We start from the raw sequence: 17,116 nt of genomic DNA, 5'->3' as shown, positions 1-17,116 counted from the left end.
GGCACTTTGCCTGCTTTTTGTGCAGGGTAGAAAAGGTAAAACCACAAATGTTAAATGTGTGTGTTTTAAAAACCACCCCAAAATGTGAACTAACATAAATAAGTAAATTTACTCAAACTTCCTGTCCACGATATGGGATAATCATTACTGCATCTCATGGTTGTTGAAGATAACACATTAAAAAATGTCTCCAGAGCATCTTCCTGTTTCATTTCCCTTTGCTACAACTTCTCCTTCTTTTAACCCCATCCCCAAGTACTCCTGCCACTTGACCAATCATTGGTCATTATCTTTTTTGTACTGTTCTGTGTTTGTTCATGGGCTCCCACTGTAATATAAAGTCTGTCTTTGCCTGGAAAAAGTTTTATCCACAAGGCCCAGGCCTGGTAGCCCCTCCTCTCACACCCCATTGATGACCTCCCTTAGCCCTGTTTCTTGTTGACTTTATAGAGACAGTGAAGCCGATGTGGTCCATAGCTGAGTTCTGGAGGTTCCAGAAGACAATCCTCAAGTGTCTTCCACCATCCCTAGCCCCTTTGTGTCAGATCATAGACACACGATTCTTGATGTATACATGGTAGGGGTCACTACGCTTGTCCACTTTGCGAGAACGGGTGTATCCCAGGATGAGGCTGCCCACAGTAACAGCAAACAGGAACATGACAAAGAGAATATACATGTAGGAGTTGTCATCACGGCCAGGGAGGTTGAGCCGCCGCTCCTCAGTCTGGTTATCTGACCCTGGTCCTGGTCCTGGCCGGCAAAGCAAGTTGCTGTGAAGAGTAGCATTTAAGGCCTTCAGCACAGCATGCAGGCTCTCATACCACATCTCAGTCCCATTGGTAGTCTCCATAGCAACAGAAATTGAGGCTGGGGGAGAAGCAGAGGATGCTATGATGGTGAGAGAAAAGAGGGAGAGGATGGCTTCTATTACCTTCAGCTTGAGTGACTTCCCCACTTTTCAGATCTCAGCTAGAATCCTAACATTACAGTGTACTCTCACTACTTGCTTACTTCCTTACTTCTCCACTACATCACAAGCTCAATAAATGCACGAACTATATCTGTTTACCTACTGATGTATATGAGCACTTGTGACAGTACTTCATAGTGCTCCAATAAATACCCGTGGAATAAAACCTTCTTGGACCATTGTAATCCGCATTAATTTCATTTGTTTCTTTTATCCCATATGTCACTGAGCTTTAGGCTAGAAGGGCCCTAGAATTATTTAATAGAGCTCCTTCCATTTTATGCACAGGGAAACTAAAGCCCACAACAAATAAGTAGCTTGTCCATTATCACAGAGACTGAGAGGTATGGCCGAGATAAAGTCCCACTCTTGGAAGACCAACTTAGAGTTCCTTCAGGTCCCATCCAAGCTCTCCAGGGGACTATGTGGAACCATTTTAGAAGATAGGCATCAGAACAGTTCTTTTTATATAATGCATAGACACCATCTAAGGATGCTTAGATGGCTTAGATTTCACCTATTTGGAACCAAAGACTGGTTCATGGGACCTCTCAAGAATCCTTGGTGCCAAATACTGGGTATTCCTAGCTCTTTGGGGAAATTGTTTTGGAAAAGAGGGGACTGGAAGAGCAGAAAGAAGGTTAATGATCCCTTCAGGTACTGGAGAAAAGGAGAAAAGATCCAGCTGAGCAGGGAGTAAAGTGTTTGGTCTGGTTTGGGGTTTACCTGCAGCACCTCAACTATCCTACCTCCTGAAACAAAGGCACTACATACCTAGTTTACAGTAGGTGATAATAAATGTTCCCTTTCCTTCTTCTCAGAAATCCTGAGTCTATTACAAAGAAAAACATCCTAAGACAACTTTGCATCCTGTCTCTAAACAAAACAAAACAAAACAAAACAAACCCATGCCATTCCCATTAACCAGGTTTCACACTTACTTCCATCAGGAAGCCTTCATTCAGGGCTCCTACCCCTCAACCATACTCCATAAGTTTACCAGCTCAGCTTTCCCTTCCCCTACCATTTACATATAAGGCAATTTGTGGCTGTACTCTTTTTTTTTTTTCTTCCTTTCTTTTTTTCAGTGTAGTTGGACACAATACCTTAATTTTATGTATTTATTTTTATGTGGTGCTGAGGATCAAACCCAGCGCTTCACACATGCTAGGCGAGTGCTCTAATGCTGAGCCACAAGCTTTACTGCTGAGCCACAACCCCAGCCAGTGACTGTACTCTCATTTTTCCTAAGCATATCAGGCCACATGGTCCTATTTAGCAGGACTATATCTCCCCCCAAGTCTAGGAGACTACCCTGAGACTCACTTGGTGTTCTTTTTTACCAAGGGACTGGATGGGTATTCTCCTCTCAGCAGTTTCCTATAAATATGTCTATTCTTAGGACTTTATAGCTCAAACACCCATAATTCACTCACTAGTTCCAAATCTCTCCTTCACATAGGTAGAAGTAGCAATAAACCAAATAATGGTAATTAACTGCAAGGTCTCCCTCCCAGAAAATATGATAAATATTGATGAGTGGCTCTTTGAATGCATAAGTTGGGAGGAAGAATCAGTCTCCCAGGACTAGTCCACACTTCATTCATGCAAGGGCTTTGAGACCCTCTGCCATCTAGTACTTGTGCTGTCTTATCTGGATGGAGGAGGGGGAAAAGATCAAGGGCTCACTCAGTTAAGATCTAGGAGACATAGATTCTCACCTACTACTCTTGACAGGCAAGAAATCTGTGTCTTTGCTTGCATGTGCCAATGGCGTGGAGGAGCATCACAATGAAATGAATGACTTAATGAATCACTTAGCAAGTCATCATTTTTTAGGCCAGGTCCTATGCTGGGAACTCAGGGAGGCTTGAACCTAGTCCCTGCACTCAGAGGCTCATCTCCAGTTTTAAATGATTTGGGATCAAACCAGGAGCTACTGAGGCTTAAAAGAAGTGATGAATTTTGATCAGGGCTTGAGAACGTTCACAGTGAGGGAAGCATTTCAACTGGACCTGAAAGATTTTTAGGAGGTAGAGAAGACAGGGGAAGGAAAGAGTTGAACAAAGTACATTAATGAGAAAGTGCATAAAATGTTTAGATGCATGGAAAGTAACACGATGAGGTTAGAGCATAAAGTCATGGAGGGCAAAACAGGATGTGGGACAGGAGAAACCGACAGGAGCCAGACCATGAAGGGCTGTGAATTCCATGCTACAGAGTTGGACTTTATCCTGTAGTAGGATTGTAAGAAGAAAAGATGAAGAAGAAAGAAAATAAAGCAATCATAGGAGAGACCGCAATCTAGAAAACTCACTAAATGGCAGGCAAACTCACATTTTATCCTTTGAAAGAATATAAAATGATCAAATCTATACTGAGAAAAGATGCTCTGGTTGCTATGTGGACTAGAAAGGACGAGAATTGAGGCAGGAGGTCTAGTGATAAAGGTGTTGAAATTGTTTAGGGGTAAGATGCTGAGTCCTGGGTGAGGGCAGAAGGGATGACTGGGCTGGGGCAGGAACAGATGTGGAGATGTGACAGTTGTCTGGAGGATTGAAGGGCTAAATGTGGGTTGAAGGAGGAAGAGACCTCAGACAAGTTTACAGGTAGACAATAGACAGCATATGTGTCTAGAGGAGCACACTTTAAGGGAAGTATTCCCTGTTTAGCCTTCAGTCTTCTTATCTATCAAAATAGACCATCATTGGGAGTTGTTATAGAATGGGCACAGAATGTTAGTTTTGCAAGATGGAAAAGTTCTAGTGATGTATAGCACAATGATATGAAAATAGTTAACATTATCTAATACTTAAATGGTTAAGATGGCAAATTTTGTGTTATGTGTTTTTTTACCACAGTTAAAACAATCAAAAAAGGTTATTACCCCTGCCCTGGTTTCCCTAAAGGCTTGCTATAAGCATATATTTTTATTATGTTGAATATAATTCAATTTTTTTAGAAACAAATACATATATATATATATATATATATATATTTTTTTTTTTTTTTTTTTTTTTTTTTAAATAAAAGCAGTACATATTCTATTCCTGGTCATCCAGGGCTCCTTTCCAGGGCAGTCACTATTGTTAATTTTCTTAGGTATCCTTGGAAAGGGGCTTTAAATGATGGCTAGAGGGAGAGTAACCTCAATCTAGAAAACTCACCAAACGGCAGGCAAACTCTCTGACTCTGAGATGGCTTCAGGAATCTCCTTGTGGATACCTTAAGGCTCCTTAGTTGCTCAGTCTCTTCAGGATGTCTCTCAACATGTCTGGGGTCTCAGGATTGACTTTAGGCACTAGAAAGAGCCAGAGCTAGAAAAATGGGAAGGGAGAAGAAACCAGACACACAGAATAAACTTCAGAACCAGGGTGGATCACTCAAGGCCAGTTCCTGAGGGTTGTGCAAGACTCTTTCTGTGGGCTCAGACCCCCTTCTAGTTCTCTTCCCCTTCCTGCAGCAGCTGGATCAGGCCTGCCTAGGGCTGTACTTACATGAACTATGCAGTGGCCAAGGGGCACCAGATTGCTGTCTCCCAGCTCCAGACTCACAATGTCTTAACTGGGTGACTTCATAAGAAGCCCCAGTTTAATATGTGGACTCCTGCTGTGGGATCAGCTAATGGTGCAGCTTAAAACATCCCCCGACCCAAGAGGCTTTTAGAATCCCAAGGGAGTGATGCATGTGGTAGAATGGTAGTTCTGTAACAACAAATGATGTGCTACTGATCAAATCTACTTAGGCAGGGTCCATATACATTCGATTGTTTCACAATTAACACTATTTGTGCACAATTTTATTGGGAAAATTAAAGCAGAATATTATGAAGCACTTGGAACCAGACACTCCCCAGATACTCACGGACTTTTTATTTTTGTAAAGCAGAGCCTGGAAGGGCCTTCAAAGTCCATCTAGTCTAAGTGTCCTCGTTTCATGAAAAAAATGGAAATCCAGGGAGCTGTCTTGGCTTAGCTGCTACTTGTGTGACTTTGGGCATATGACTTCCTTTTTTTTTTTTTTTTTCTTCTCAGCTTCTATGTGCCTCTGTAAAATGAAGGGATCTGATCAGCTCTAACATCCTGTGACAGTACAGATCACAAACCAGGCTGCGAGATCTTGGGAGATTGGTTAGACTGGTGGGAGAGGCACTTTGATGGTTTTTTAGAGCCCCTCAATTCCCAAGATAGAGAAGACTGCAGATGTTTTCCTCAGAAGATACTCCTGAGGGCTGTGGCTGTGGCTCAGTGGTAGAGCGCTTGCCTACATGTGTGAGGCATGGGGTTTGATTCTCAGCACCACATATAGATAAAATAAAGGTCCACTGGCAACTCAAAAAATATTTAAAAAAAAAAAAAAGGCACTCCTGAGCCCTGGGACCAACTTACACCTAATATTCCAATCTAGATAAGGTAAGAACCAAATCAATTGACTTGTTCATTTTCCCTCTTAGCAGCCCACCTGCTGATAAGTGGTCTAGCATGGGGAGGAGACATACTTTGTGCAAAGTGGTGGATGGGACAGTGTGGAGGACAAGGTGGGCTCTGAGGTGGGGTTCATTGAAAGGTGTGAAGATTCATCATCAGGCTCTCCTGCTAGGGTTTCTGTGGATAGACCTAGGTATTTGTGGTTCTGATGGGAGGAGCAAAGAGGCCATAGGTGCTGGGTTTGGATGGGGATGAGGACCTGGGTACAAGGGCATCCTGTTTTAGTCAGGAGAGGCAGAGAGCTAATGAAGGGACAGGTTGGTTCTCTGTGACCTGCCTTTGATTCCAGGTTGGGTATTGGCAGTCAGCAACACTGGGCATTTTGCTTCTCTTTCCTGTGCTCTTTGGCTTCCCTCTCTAAGAGAGCGTTAATGGATCACCAAGCTCCCAAGATGGACCGATTTAGAAGAAAGATTTTAAAAAGTTCCTGAGCAAGCTGAAAGGGATTTTAAAGACCATCTCCAGTCTAGATTCTAGGCCCAAATCTCCATTTCTGTGGTTGGGGAGACTGATGCTCAGAACGGGGAACTAGTCCAAAATGAAATGGCCAGTGAGTGGCAGAACTTGGATGAGAACCCAGGTCTTTGTTGGGCTGTTTTTCTACTTCAGATGACAGTGTTCCCTTGCATCTTAGCTGGATATTACACCAAACACTGCCTCCTCAAGGCATGGGGAATCCTCCCCTGATTCTATTATCACTACCTTTTCCTATACTACATATTCTTGCCAATCTTAGGATCCAGTTAGGGGGGAGTTGGTAGGTTTTGAAAGACAGCCAGCCTTCCTCTGTGGTCTCATTTCCCATGGCTGCTCTGCTCTAGACCTACTCCTGACTCCCAAGCACTCTCTGTCTACACTGTGCTCCTGCTATTTCCATCACATAAACAGGTCCTCTGTAAAAGTATTTGACTTGAGGGCTAGGGATGTGGCTCAAGCGGTTACGCGCTCGCCTGGCATGCGTGGGGCGCTGGGTTAGATCCCCAGCACCACATAAAACTAAAATAAAGATGTTGGGTCCACCTAAAACTGAAAAATATTTAAAAAATTCTCCCTCTCTCTCTCTTTAAAAAAAGAAAAAGTATTTTACTTGAACTCACCAGCCTCTAATTTGGGGATTGGGGTACAAGTGTGATATGAAGGATAAACTTAGTGACATTTTCTTTCAGGTTTCTCTGGGGAAAAGTGAAACTCCACCATTGGTTCCTTTAGTTCCCTATTGCTTTGTTTCAACTACTCTTTCTGGATGAGTGTCTTAAGGCCTTGGAGTTGAGGTAAAGAGAGGCAGATAGAAAAAGTAACATAAAGCAAATAGGAGATCCAAAGATAACCCCTGAGGTGTACAGTGTTGCCACTGTCATTTTGATGGTCTTGTCACTGCTGTAGGTTGGAAAGCCTGTGGAGTGGGAGAGGAGTTTAAGGGTGGACCTTAACATCTAGTTGGGAAGAGACACAGGAATGGAATCTGAGCTGGAAGGGATCTTAATGAGTAGGTTGTAAGTATTCACCCTCTTTCAACCATCCATACCTCAAGGAATCACTTGCTCAAGGTCTTACGCCTGGTAGAGGCAGGGATGGGACCAAAAATCAGGTATTCCTACTCTCCTTCCACGGATATTTCCACCATAAGTTCCCTGCTTCTTATAAAGTAGGGTCTAACCTCTTCTGATTATCATTCAAACTTCTTTGGATAAGACATCGACACTGGCCCCATCACCCTACAGTTTTCCCAGTGCCCTGTACCCATTCTCTAAGCATTCCTTGCACTAGCACACCTCCTGCCTTTGATTATACTCTTTTCTTAGCAGAAATTTCCTTCCACTCAGCAAACACCTACTCATCATCCTTCAGGATCCAGCTTCAATGTCAACTCTTTAGATCTTTCCCTGAGACACCTCCTTCCCTACTCCCTAGACAGTTATTCTCTCCCTCTTATCTATTCCCCAAGTGCTTTGCACAAGGCTCTATTAGAGCACTGTGCTGTAATGAAATTGTGTGTGTGTGTGCAGGTGCTGTGAGGTGTTGAGGGCCAGAACTTCTGCCTCATACCTAACTTTATTCCCCACGCCTGAGGACACAGCTGGCACTCAGGAATAAATGAATCAATACCTCCTCTATACAGGCATCCCTGCTCCAGCACACACGGCCACGCACACACTCACACACTCTCTCTGTATCATGTAAACAGCTTATAATACTTTTTAAAAAAGAGAAGCAACATCAAGGACTGGCAAAAACAGATTGTTCGTTTAGTCTGGGAAAGAGAAGGTTCAAAGAAAAGAAGCCGCCTTTATCAGGTGGGGTTAATTAGGGGAGGAGGAATTCTGAGAGTCCTTTGGAAGTTCAGACACTTCCTGCACCTGAACCCCATTTAATCCAAAGAGCAAACATTCTTGGGCCCCAAACACAAGCAATGGTTTTGCAGTCTTCTTCCCTGTATACCTACGGAGGGTGTGGCTCTACACACCCACTACACAGCACACACACTTAATCCAGGTCTCATTCTTGGCTTCTGATCTTTCCTTTCAAGGGTGCCTTTCAGATTCCAATCTTGGCTCCATGTTTAGTTTTGTGACCTTGAGGACCACATTTATTTTCTCTGAACCACATCTATAAAATGGGAATAATTATCCCTGCCCTGCTTACCACACATGAAAACTGAAGGAGACAACAGATAGGAAAGTGTTTTAGAACCTGTAAACATAGGAGAAAATTACTGGGCAGCCTGGTCACTGTTTGCCTCTCTGTCTCCAACTCTCCCCCTCCCCCATATTAGTTAGACCAGCCATCTCAATGCCACCTCTCCCCACTCTGGCTCTTTTACCCTCAGAAGCAACCGGGGGCTCTTATTACTCTTTGTGATTTTCAGAAATGCTTACTTCCTTCAGACCCATCCTTGTTTCCCACCCTCTCTGATCATTCTTGTAGTCCCTGACCATTTGAAGGCACCATTCTGTAAGTCCTGGAAATCAATAGACCTGGGTTTCTGCCTCCATTTTCCAACAGTCTAGCCATGTGTTAAGAACCTTCTCCCCTCGGCCTTGTTTTCCTCCTTAATAAGATGGGTTTTCTTGTCTTCCTCTTAGAAGGAATTTGGAGCACCCACACATTAAGTTTATGAGTAGGAATATACTTTGAGAAGAGTGAAGTGGGAAGGATGGAGAATGTGGTTGTTGGTTTTCATCCCAAGGAGTCAAGAAAATCTGAAAGCCGTTTCCGTACCTCTAGCATGTTACCTCCTCCATTTGGAACTGGCAAAGTGGCTGGATGCCAGGAGATAATGAGTTTCTACCCTTACAATATCCCTTTGTAGGAGATTGTGGATTGAGCCCTGGAGTAGGAGTGAAGAAACTTGGTTCTAATTCTCTTTGGATCCAGGTGTGACCCTAGGTTAATCATGTTGCCCAGGGGAGTTGAGAGGGGGATTAAGAGGAGATACTCTCAGTGGGCTCTCACACTAGGGCTGAGCTTGAGTACTTACTAGATAAGAGATTCCAGGTCCAGGCTCCCCTTCCCCTCATGTCCCTTGGGTACTAGGCAACAGGAGCACAAGACCCATTTTACTGGTGGTGAACCAGGATAAGAAAGCACAAGGCCCAGAGCAGGCAACACAACCTGCTCACTGAAACCCAGATCTCTGGACCACCAGACTAATCCTTAAAGTTACTAGCAGCAGCAGAAGCCTCTGGGAGTCCCCATGCTTTCCCAGGCTGGGTTGGTCAGGGTGAGAGATACAACCAAGTAGAGAATGAGTAAGTCAACTCTGCAAAGCCAGCAGTTCTGGCCAAGCGGAAAACACTGACCGCTGGAATGGAGTTCCTCGGGTACAGGAGCTGCGGACCAGTATTTGCTTGCATTCCTATAGGCGTGGAGGAGCTTTTATGCCACCTTCTGGGGGGCCTGGGAGCATGGGTGCAAATCCACCCCTCCACCCCCATCCCTCCCCCCACACACACACTCCCCCCTCCCCCTCTCTCTCTTTCACACACACACACACACACACACACACACACACACCCGCGCGCGCGGTTTCCTGGCCTAGCTTTAGTATGCAAGGTGTCCAGCTCCTCATGCCGCGAATATCTGCTCTCTGCCCTGGGAGGATCTGCTTGGTTCTTAAGCTGCAACCCTTGTTGGGTCCGCGCTCTCAAGGAGAACGTGTTTTGGCCCAAGGAAGAGAGGCCCAAAGATCTCGCTTTTTTTTTTTTTTTTTTTTTTTTTTAAATCTCCAGCTGCAGCTCAGCTTTCCCAGCCCTGAGAGTGCGCCTTACCTGCCTCTTGGCAAAGACCCAAGAGCGCTCGTTGGATGAGGTGCCCTCTGCTCCTGGTGATCTGGGCACAGCGCCCCTCGGAGTTCTGGCCCCTCCAGGTGAGCTCCGACAGCGCCCAGCACTGTCCTGAGCCCTCGGGGTTCTGCGCTCCAACCCGCGCTCAGCTCCCTTTTCCCTTCCCCAGGGTGTCTCCTCCCCTGACCCCGCCCGATCTCAGCACACCCACTTTTCCCCGGGCTGGCTTCAGGCGCCTCCGCCCAGCTCCTTAGCCTCACCCTGCTGTGGGATCGGACCTTCTGTCCCCGTACCGCTTCCTGGACCTGAATTCCGTGTCTGTATTGTGATAGGCAAGTTACTGCTCCTTGCTGAACCTTGGCTTCCTGTCTGTGAAGTGGGTACGGTTCCTGCATACGTTCTTCACAGTCTTATGGTAAGACCAAACGAGTTCTCAGGAATACAAAATATGAAAACTGGAGGGTCACTGAGAAAACACCTGATTGTAACACAAAGCCTTTTTTCCAGACAGGATACAGACCCCCAAATTGGGGAGTGGACTTGCTCATGCTCACCAAGCAAGTCAGTGGCAGAATTCAGACTCAGAATCCACTACATCCCTCTCCCTAGCCCCAGCAGGTTTCTCCTGCAACCAAAGTTTCAGTAGGTTCCCTCAAGCCTGACCAGCTTGTGTCTGGCACATCAACCTGTCTCTGTCCCAGAACATTCTTCATTTTCCAGCTATCAGGTCCTCATTCAAATGTTGTTGGTGACATTGCAGTCTCCAAAAAAAGCAGGAACTCTGTAGGGGGCCTATCTAAATCCTCAATACCAGACCAAGGTCTTGCAATAATTAGTAACAAACTCAGCCTTTGCAAAGATCTGCTCTAGGATATCTGCAGTTCACAGAATGTCAAGATATAGTATCTAAGAAATGCTATCATTTAAAAAAGACCTACCACATGGTGGACATTTTGTACAAAATCTCTAATCTCCATCAAAACACATTGATTTCTGGGTTGTTTCTGTGGTCACATGTTTTGACCCAGCTATTCCTTGTTAGTCTGGTGATCTCTGCTCAGAGAAGTCATCCTGACCACCTAGGTGTGCAGTCTCAATTTTCAGTTTGCCTAAGAATCAGCCGGGGAACTTATTTTAACACAGTAGACTTATTTATTTATTTATTTATTTATTTATTTATTTATTTATTGTAGTTGTAGATGGACAGAATGCCTTTATTTTATTTGTTTATTTTTATGTGGTGCTGAAGATCAAACCCAGTGCCTCACACATGCCAGGCAAGCACTCTGCCGCTAAGCCACAGCCACAGCCCCTCAGTAGACTTTTGGTCTCTACTCCAGAGGTTCTGATTCAGGAGATCTGGAGTACAGCCCAGAAATCAGCATTTTAACAAGATTCCCAAACACTCTGATGCACATGGTGTTTGAGACTAGCCTTGAGGAAATAGCCCTGGCTCAGTGGGGTCTCCCTCCCAGATCCTTTCCAGTCACTCCTTAATACTACTTATTATAGTTATAACTATTTCTCCTCCTCATCTACTAGATGGTTAGTTCTTTGAAGACAGAGATTGTCTCCTGTTTTAATACAATTTTAGAGTTATAGTTTTAAATTCTTACCAACTTAGAGTGCTAGAGTCATTTAGTGACAGAACCTAAGTTGAAGGACTCTTACAGTTTTCTAGTCAAAAATCTCACCTAATGAATCTTTGTATTTCATGTTTAACATGAGGCTGTCCAGCTTTCTGGCAAACTTCAAGTAATTAAATTGCTTAGGGCCTCATTAAGTTTTTGAGGCTGGCTTTGAACTCACTATCCTCCTGCCTCAGCCTCCCAAGTGGCTGGGATTACAGGCATGCCGCCGCTGCACTTGGCTTATGTTAAGATTTTTTTATTTTATAAAACTTTTTTAACAAAAAAAATGTTAAGATGTTAGAAATTGAAAATTCCATGACTTGTATATTTAAAATTCCATAACACTTGTACACAACTGTTAAGTGTATAAATTTGTATAACTTTTATTGAAGGCAATATAACAATATCTATTAAAATAAAAACACATATCCTTTGACTTGGAAAATCATTTCTAGAAATGCAACCTCTGTACTCACCTTGTGTGAAATAATACACGCACATCTTTGTGTATGGATTCTCATTGCAGCCTTTATCTAGAGGCAAAGATTTGTAATAACCTAAATGTCTTCACTGAGGACTAGCTAAATAAATTCTAGTAAATCACTCAGTAGAATACTTTATAGTTGTTAAAAAAGAATGAAGATGTTCTTTATGTAGTGATCTGAAACATGGCTGAAGTAGAGAACTGTTCACATAGTATGCTACTACAAGAAAAATGCATATGGGAAATACCTCTAAAGAAGATTTTTATCATCATTAGGCCTCCAGGAAAGGAAACTTCATTTATAGGGAAAAGGGGTAGGAATAAGACCTATATTTCAAACCTATCACTCTGCACCTTTTAAATTTTATTCCATGTGCATTACTGAGATTTAAAAAACTGATCAAAGATTTTCAAAAATAAAAAATTAAGGTATTGAAATATATAATTATAAAAAACAAAGCAGTGTGGGACAATGTTTGTAATTTTATGTTTGGTTTTACCCAGGTAATAATTAAAAGTACATACAAATATGTTTCCCCATGATCAAGTACTGGAAACAAACACAAGTCAAAGGATGTGTTAGACGAATGCAAGGATTATTTTTTTTTAACTTTAAATATTACAGTATGTATGAAAAATATGTACAGTACAATAAATGAAAAATAGGTTTAAAAAATCAAATTTTGATTTAGATTGCAAAAATCTGATGTTCACCAGAGGATTCAGAGAGAGGCTTATACAGTGCTGGGTGCACCTGGTCACGCTGCCAGAGCAGGTTCTATCTGGTTTCCTGCCAACCTCACTGAAGGAACTCCATCTTGAGTCAGTAACTGCAGCTGGTCACATCCTCACCCTTGGCACTCGTTCACTGGGCCCTAGACAATCTATTTATTTATGAGGAAAAGACTCTGAACAAACAAGAAGAGGATTTCTCCATGGTGGAGGGGAACCAGGGTGTTAGATATCCTCCTTCAAATGCTCAGTTTCCTTCCTGGAGCTTGGGCTACAGTGGGAAACTGGAGTGGGATCCATCCTGGCAGGAAGAAGAGTCAGGAATCTGAAACAGTGCCCCGACCCTATGCCACAGGCCCAGCTTAGCCAAACTCTGGCCTTCTACTCTGCATCACCCTCATCCCTGCCCACCTGCTGTTGGAGGCTCCACTCCTCCAGAATGCTAGCCCCACTTGCTCTTCAGAGCCCAGACCTGGAACCTGAGACTAATCCTGCCCCTTCTCAACTTCACGATTACGGATGGATGTCACTTAGCCTCTGAGTGTTGGTTTTCTCATCCATACAATCAACCTTGCCAGGCTGTGAGATGGCTGAATGAGACAGACACATAATCTCTGTTCTCCTGCCCCACTTCTATGCTACCTGCTTCTCTGTGGGAGGACGTCACACCGAATGACCAGCATTTTCCTTCTCGTGATTGGTAGAGGTTCTGCCGGTCACTTTCTGGTCACTTTCGTAGTGATCTGGCCACATTCGTAGTGTCCCCCAGACACTGCCCGGAAGTAGCAGAATGTGTCTTCCTGCATAGGCATGCCTTCCTGCAGCCCCAAGGATTGAGCTATGCTCACCTGTTCCTTTGTGATATTACCCCTTTGCCCTGTTTGGGATAGAATGTTCCATGGAAACTCCCTTTGTGTGTCCCCGTCTCTTGCTCTGCCTTTGGGTGTGGCCTTCCTAGATGTCAGTCAACCTGCTAATAGCTGACATCACAAAGCTAGACTCAACCCCCTGAAACCTGACCCCTTGACTTATTTGAATGGCTTCTCCTCAATAAAAGGGTCAGCACAGCACTTACTGGCTTTCTCTTTCTGTGGACCCTTAAGGTCAGAGGAGCCATCACAGGACCCCCCAAGAAAAAGGTTTCTCTGTCTCTTGTGTGGTTATTTAAGTGCGGCCCAGTTCTCCTGGAGTGCCCTGAGTGTTTCTGTTGCGAAGAATGCGGCACTTCTCCATCTCCTTGGCCTGCTCCTCCTCAGCCTATGGCTCACATTTATCAGTCATCTGCTCTCTTCTCTCTCCTAGAGATCCCAGACCTAAACCATCACTCTCACTCATCCACACCGTGCTCCTGATCCATGCTCCCTGCTTCTTGACTTTCTCCACTTGGATCTCCAATGAGTGTCTCAAACTTGATTTATCAAAACTGAACTCATCACCTTCCTCTCCCAAGTTGGTCTTCATTCGGTGTTCTCCATTCCAGCATTACCTCTAGCATCCATCCACCCACCTGCTAAAGCCAGAAATCTGGGTATTTTCCTGAGTAGTATGCCACTACTCATAGATGGCAACAGGAGCAGGAGCAGAAGCATCCATTTTCCATCACATAACCTGGGAAGTAGAGAAAGCTGGAGTGAAGCATGCATGAGGGGATGAAGCAGAAAATAGGAGACAAAAGACTACCTGGGTTCCCTAAAAGGCTTCATGCTCTGGTCCTATTCTTGAGTCCAGCTGCTGCCCTACCCTTGGAATCCATAAGACCCCAGAACCTTTTCCAATAACCTCTCCCCATCCCTGTCTGTTCTCAGTGGTTTTTTTGTTTTTTTTATGTTTGAGTTGGTTTTCTATACTTACAAATATAAGAGTTCCGATTAATAAAAATGTATTAATCAGGATAGGTATATGGTATATATACACAATAGAATATTATTCAGCCTTTAAAAAGAAAGAGATCCTGTCATTTGCAACAACATGGATGCAAGTTACATTGTGATAATTAACCTCCACATTTAGGTGCGTTAGCTCTTACATGTGTCTGTCAGAAGCAGGAGGCTCTACTCATTGCAGTCCCTCAGGAAGAAGTCACCACCTTTGGGGCTGGGATTGTAGTAGAGCGCTTGCCTAGCACAGCGGGGCCCTGGGTTCAATCCTCAGCACCACATAAAAATAAATAAATAAAACAAGGGTATTGTGTCTGACTACAACTAAAAAACCAAATATTTAAGAAAAAAAAAAGTCACCACCTTTAATTTTATTGGTTTATGTTCCAGAGGGAAAGAAAAATCTGAAGAGTTTGGTCCCAGCCTCTCAGTGCTCCAGCTCAGAAGTCATAAGCTATCTCCATTCACAACTCATTAACCAGAATAAGTCACCCAGCCTTATCCACTCACAAGGGGGGCCATGAAGTAGAATTCGGCCATGTGTCCAAAAGGCAGAGAGCCAGGCATATTTGGTGAACATTAATAACTACCACACATTTCCGGCTGTCTATTCTGTGCCAGGCCCTGAGGTAGGAGCCAGAGATATGGGAACAAGTAAGTCATGGCTCCTTTGTTTTAGTAGATTTTTAAGATTTTCCTTTTACTTTTTTAAAATATTTTTTTTTTTTTAGTTGTAGAGGGACACATTACCTTTATTTATTTTTATGTGGTGCTGTGGGTAGAACCCAATACTTCACACATGCTAGGCAAGTGAGCCACAATCCCTCCCAATTTTCATTTTATTTTTGATTGTCATAATAATTGTACATTTTTTGGGGTGTGATATGGTATTTTGATATGTGTATACATCATTCATTGATCAAATCAGAGTAATAAACATATGCATCATCTGTTATTTATCATTTCTTTGTGGTGAGAACAAAGTTCTCTCTCCTAACTGCTTGAAATATACACTACATTATTGACTAACTCCCTACTGTGTAAAAATAAAATACCAGAGCTCATCTAACTATAACACTGTACCTGCTGACCGACTTCTCCTTACCCTTCTTTTCCCCTATGCTTCCCAGACTCTGGTAACTACTGTTCTACTCTCAACTTCTCTGAGATCAACTTTTAGATTCCACATACAGATAAGATTATGCAGTATGTTTTTCTGAGGCTGTGTCTGATTATTTCACCTAAAATAATATCCTCCATGTTTATCCATGTTGTTGCAAATGACAGGATCTCTTTCTTTTTAGGGGCTGAATAATATTCCTTTATATATATATATATATATATATATATATATATATCATATTTTCTTCACTGGTTCATGGATTCTTATGTTGTTCTATTTCTTGACTATTGTGAATAGTGCTACAGTTCACATGGAGTGCAAATGTCTTTTGGGTATACTAACTTCAGTTCCTTTGAATGTATATCTAGTAGTGGGATTGCTGCATCATAGGTAATTCTATCTGTAATTTTTGGGGGGGACTTCCATACTGTTTTCCATATGGTTATATGAATTTATATTCCCATCAACAGTATGTATGTAATGGCTCCCTTTTCTTCACATCCTCTCAATATCTATTATCTTTTATCTTTCAATAAAAGCCATGCAGCTGGAGTGAGGTAGTAATCTCATTATAGTGTGGATTTACACTCCCCTGTTTGCTAGTGAAGTGGAACATTTTTTTCATATACCTGTTGGAAGTCATGGCCCCTCCGAAAGCCTCCTCATGACAACAGTACAGAACTGGTGCTATGATAGAGGGGTCCACCCTCTGTGGCATCTCAAAATAAGGGAAAGTCTACATGAGGAGTCAACAACTCAAAGGCCTCTAGATGTTGGAAAGCCAATGTCAACAAGTGGGCTGGAGGAGAAAGAAGGGGTGGTACTGGAGCGACTGGAGAACATTATACCTACTTCTCAGTTCTCACTAATTGTCAGGAAGATGGCCCATTCCTAAATGTTAATAACAATTAGATACACATTCATAAATTCTCAAGAACACATCTGGGGCCACCAATAGCCCACGAGTGCCAGTTTGTGCCCCCAAGTCTAGCACAGAGAATGACAGTTTGCCTTGCTACACACTGGTCTGTCTATACCAAGGGTGTGGTGCTCAGCTGTGACCACTACCCCTAATAGGCACACATGAGCCAGGGTGGTGTGCAGACAGGTAGGCAGGATGGGGGGAAACTTTAAATAGTTCAATTCCATTTAATCAGTATTTACAGCTAGTGGAAAGAGGACAGCCACAGCTCTACTCTTAAGGACCCTACTTCCTTGGGGGTGGAGGAGTCAGTTAAGTGATCTGAGGATAATTCTTCCAAGAAGATTCATGGAAAACAGATTATATTAATAATAATGATAACAATTTATTGAGCATTTGCTCTATGCCAACACGATACTCTGCACTTTACCTGTCATTAGGTCACTTAATTTTTTACCACGCTCTGAGGCAAATGCTGTAACATTCCTTGTTTCCTGTAATGAAGTGAGGCTCAGGAAGGTCAGGTAAATCAGCCATTACACCACACAGAGTGATTTTCTCTGGTTCAGAGCAGGACGGGCTGTCTAATAAGAGAATGTACTTA

At 43.3% G+C, this 17,116-nt stretch overlaps 1 protein-coding gene across 2 annotated transcripts; it reads right to left on the bottom strand.

The window, feature by feature from the left end:
* Positions 1–532: 532 nt before the first annotated feature.
* Kcne3 (potassium voltage-gated channel subfamily E regulatory subunit 3) lies at positions 533–9,854 on the bottom strand. 2 transcript variants are annotated; one of them, XM_077108691.1, is made up of 4 exons: positions 9,729–9,854; positions 4,838–5,020; positions 4,141–4,290; positions 533–891 (listed from the first exon to the last, which is right to left on the bottom strand). In XM_077108691.1, exon 4 carries the CDS (start codon positions 851–853, stop codon positions 542–544), a length of 312 nt encoding a protein of 103 aa, XP_076964806.1. In that variant the 5' UTR covers positions 854–891; positions 4,141–4,290; positions 4,838–5,020; positions 9,729–9,854; the 3' UTR covers positions 533–541. The 2 variants fall into 2 exon arrangements, with proteins under 2 accessions (XP_076964806.1, XP_076964807.1); XM_077108692.1 differs by having other exon boundaries at positions 533–870.
* Between the last annotated feature and the right edge of the window lie 7,262 nt (positions 9,855–17,116).

Source organism: Callospermophilus lateralis, chromosome 2 (genome assembly GCF_048772815.1).
Source record: "Callospermophilus lateralis isolate mCalLat2 chromosome 2, mCalLat2.hap1, whole genome shotgun sequence".
NCBI classification, from domain to species: domain Eukaryota; kingdom Metazoa; phylum Chordata; class Mammalia; order Rodentia; family Sciuridae; genus Callospermophilus; species Callospermophilus lateralis.
The sequence above is the reverse complement of the archived record's forward strand: the minus strand, read 5'-3'. Positions and strand labels throughout refer to the sequence as shown.

Coding starts and splice junctions, on each gene's coding strand:
- Kcne3 (XM_077108691.1), bottom strand. CDS start 853: ATGGAGACTACCAATGGGACTGAGATGTGGTATGAGAGCCTGCATGCT.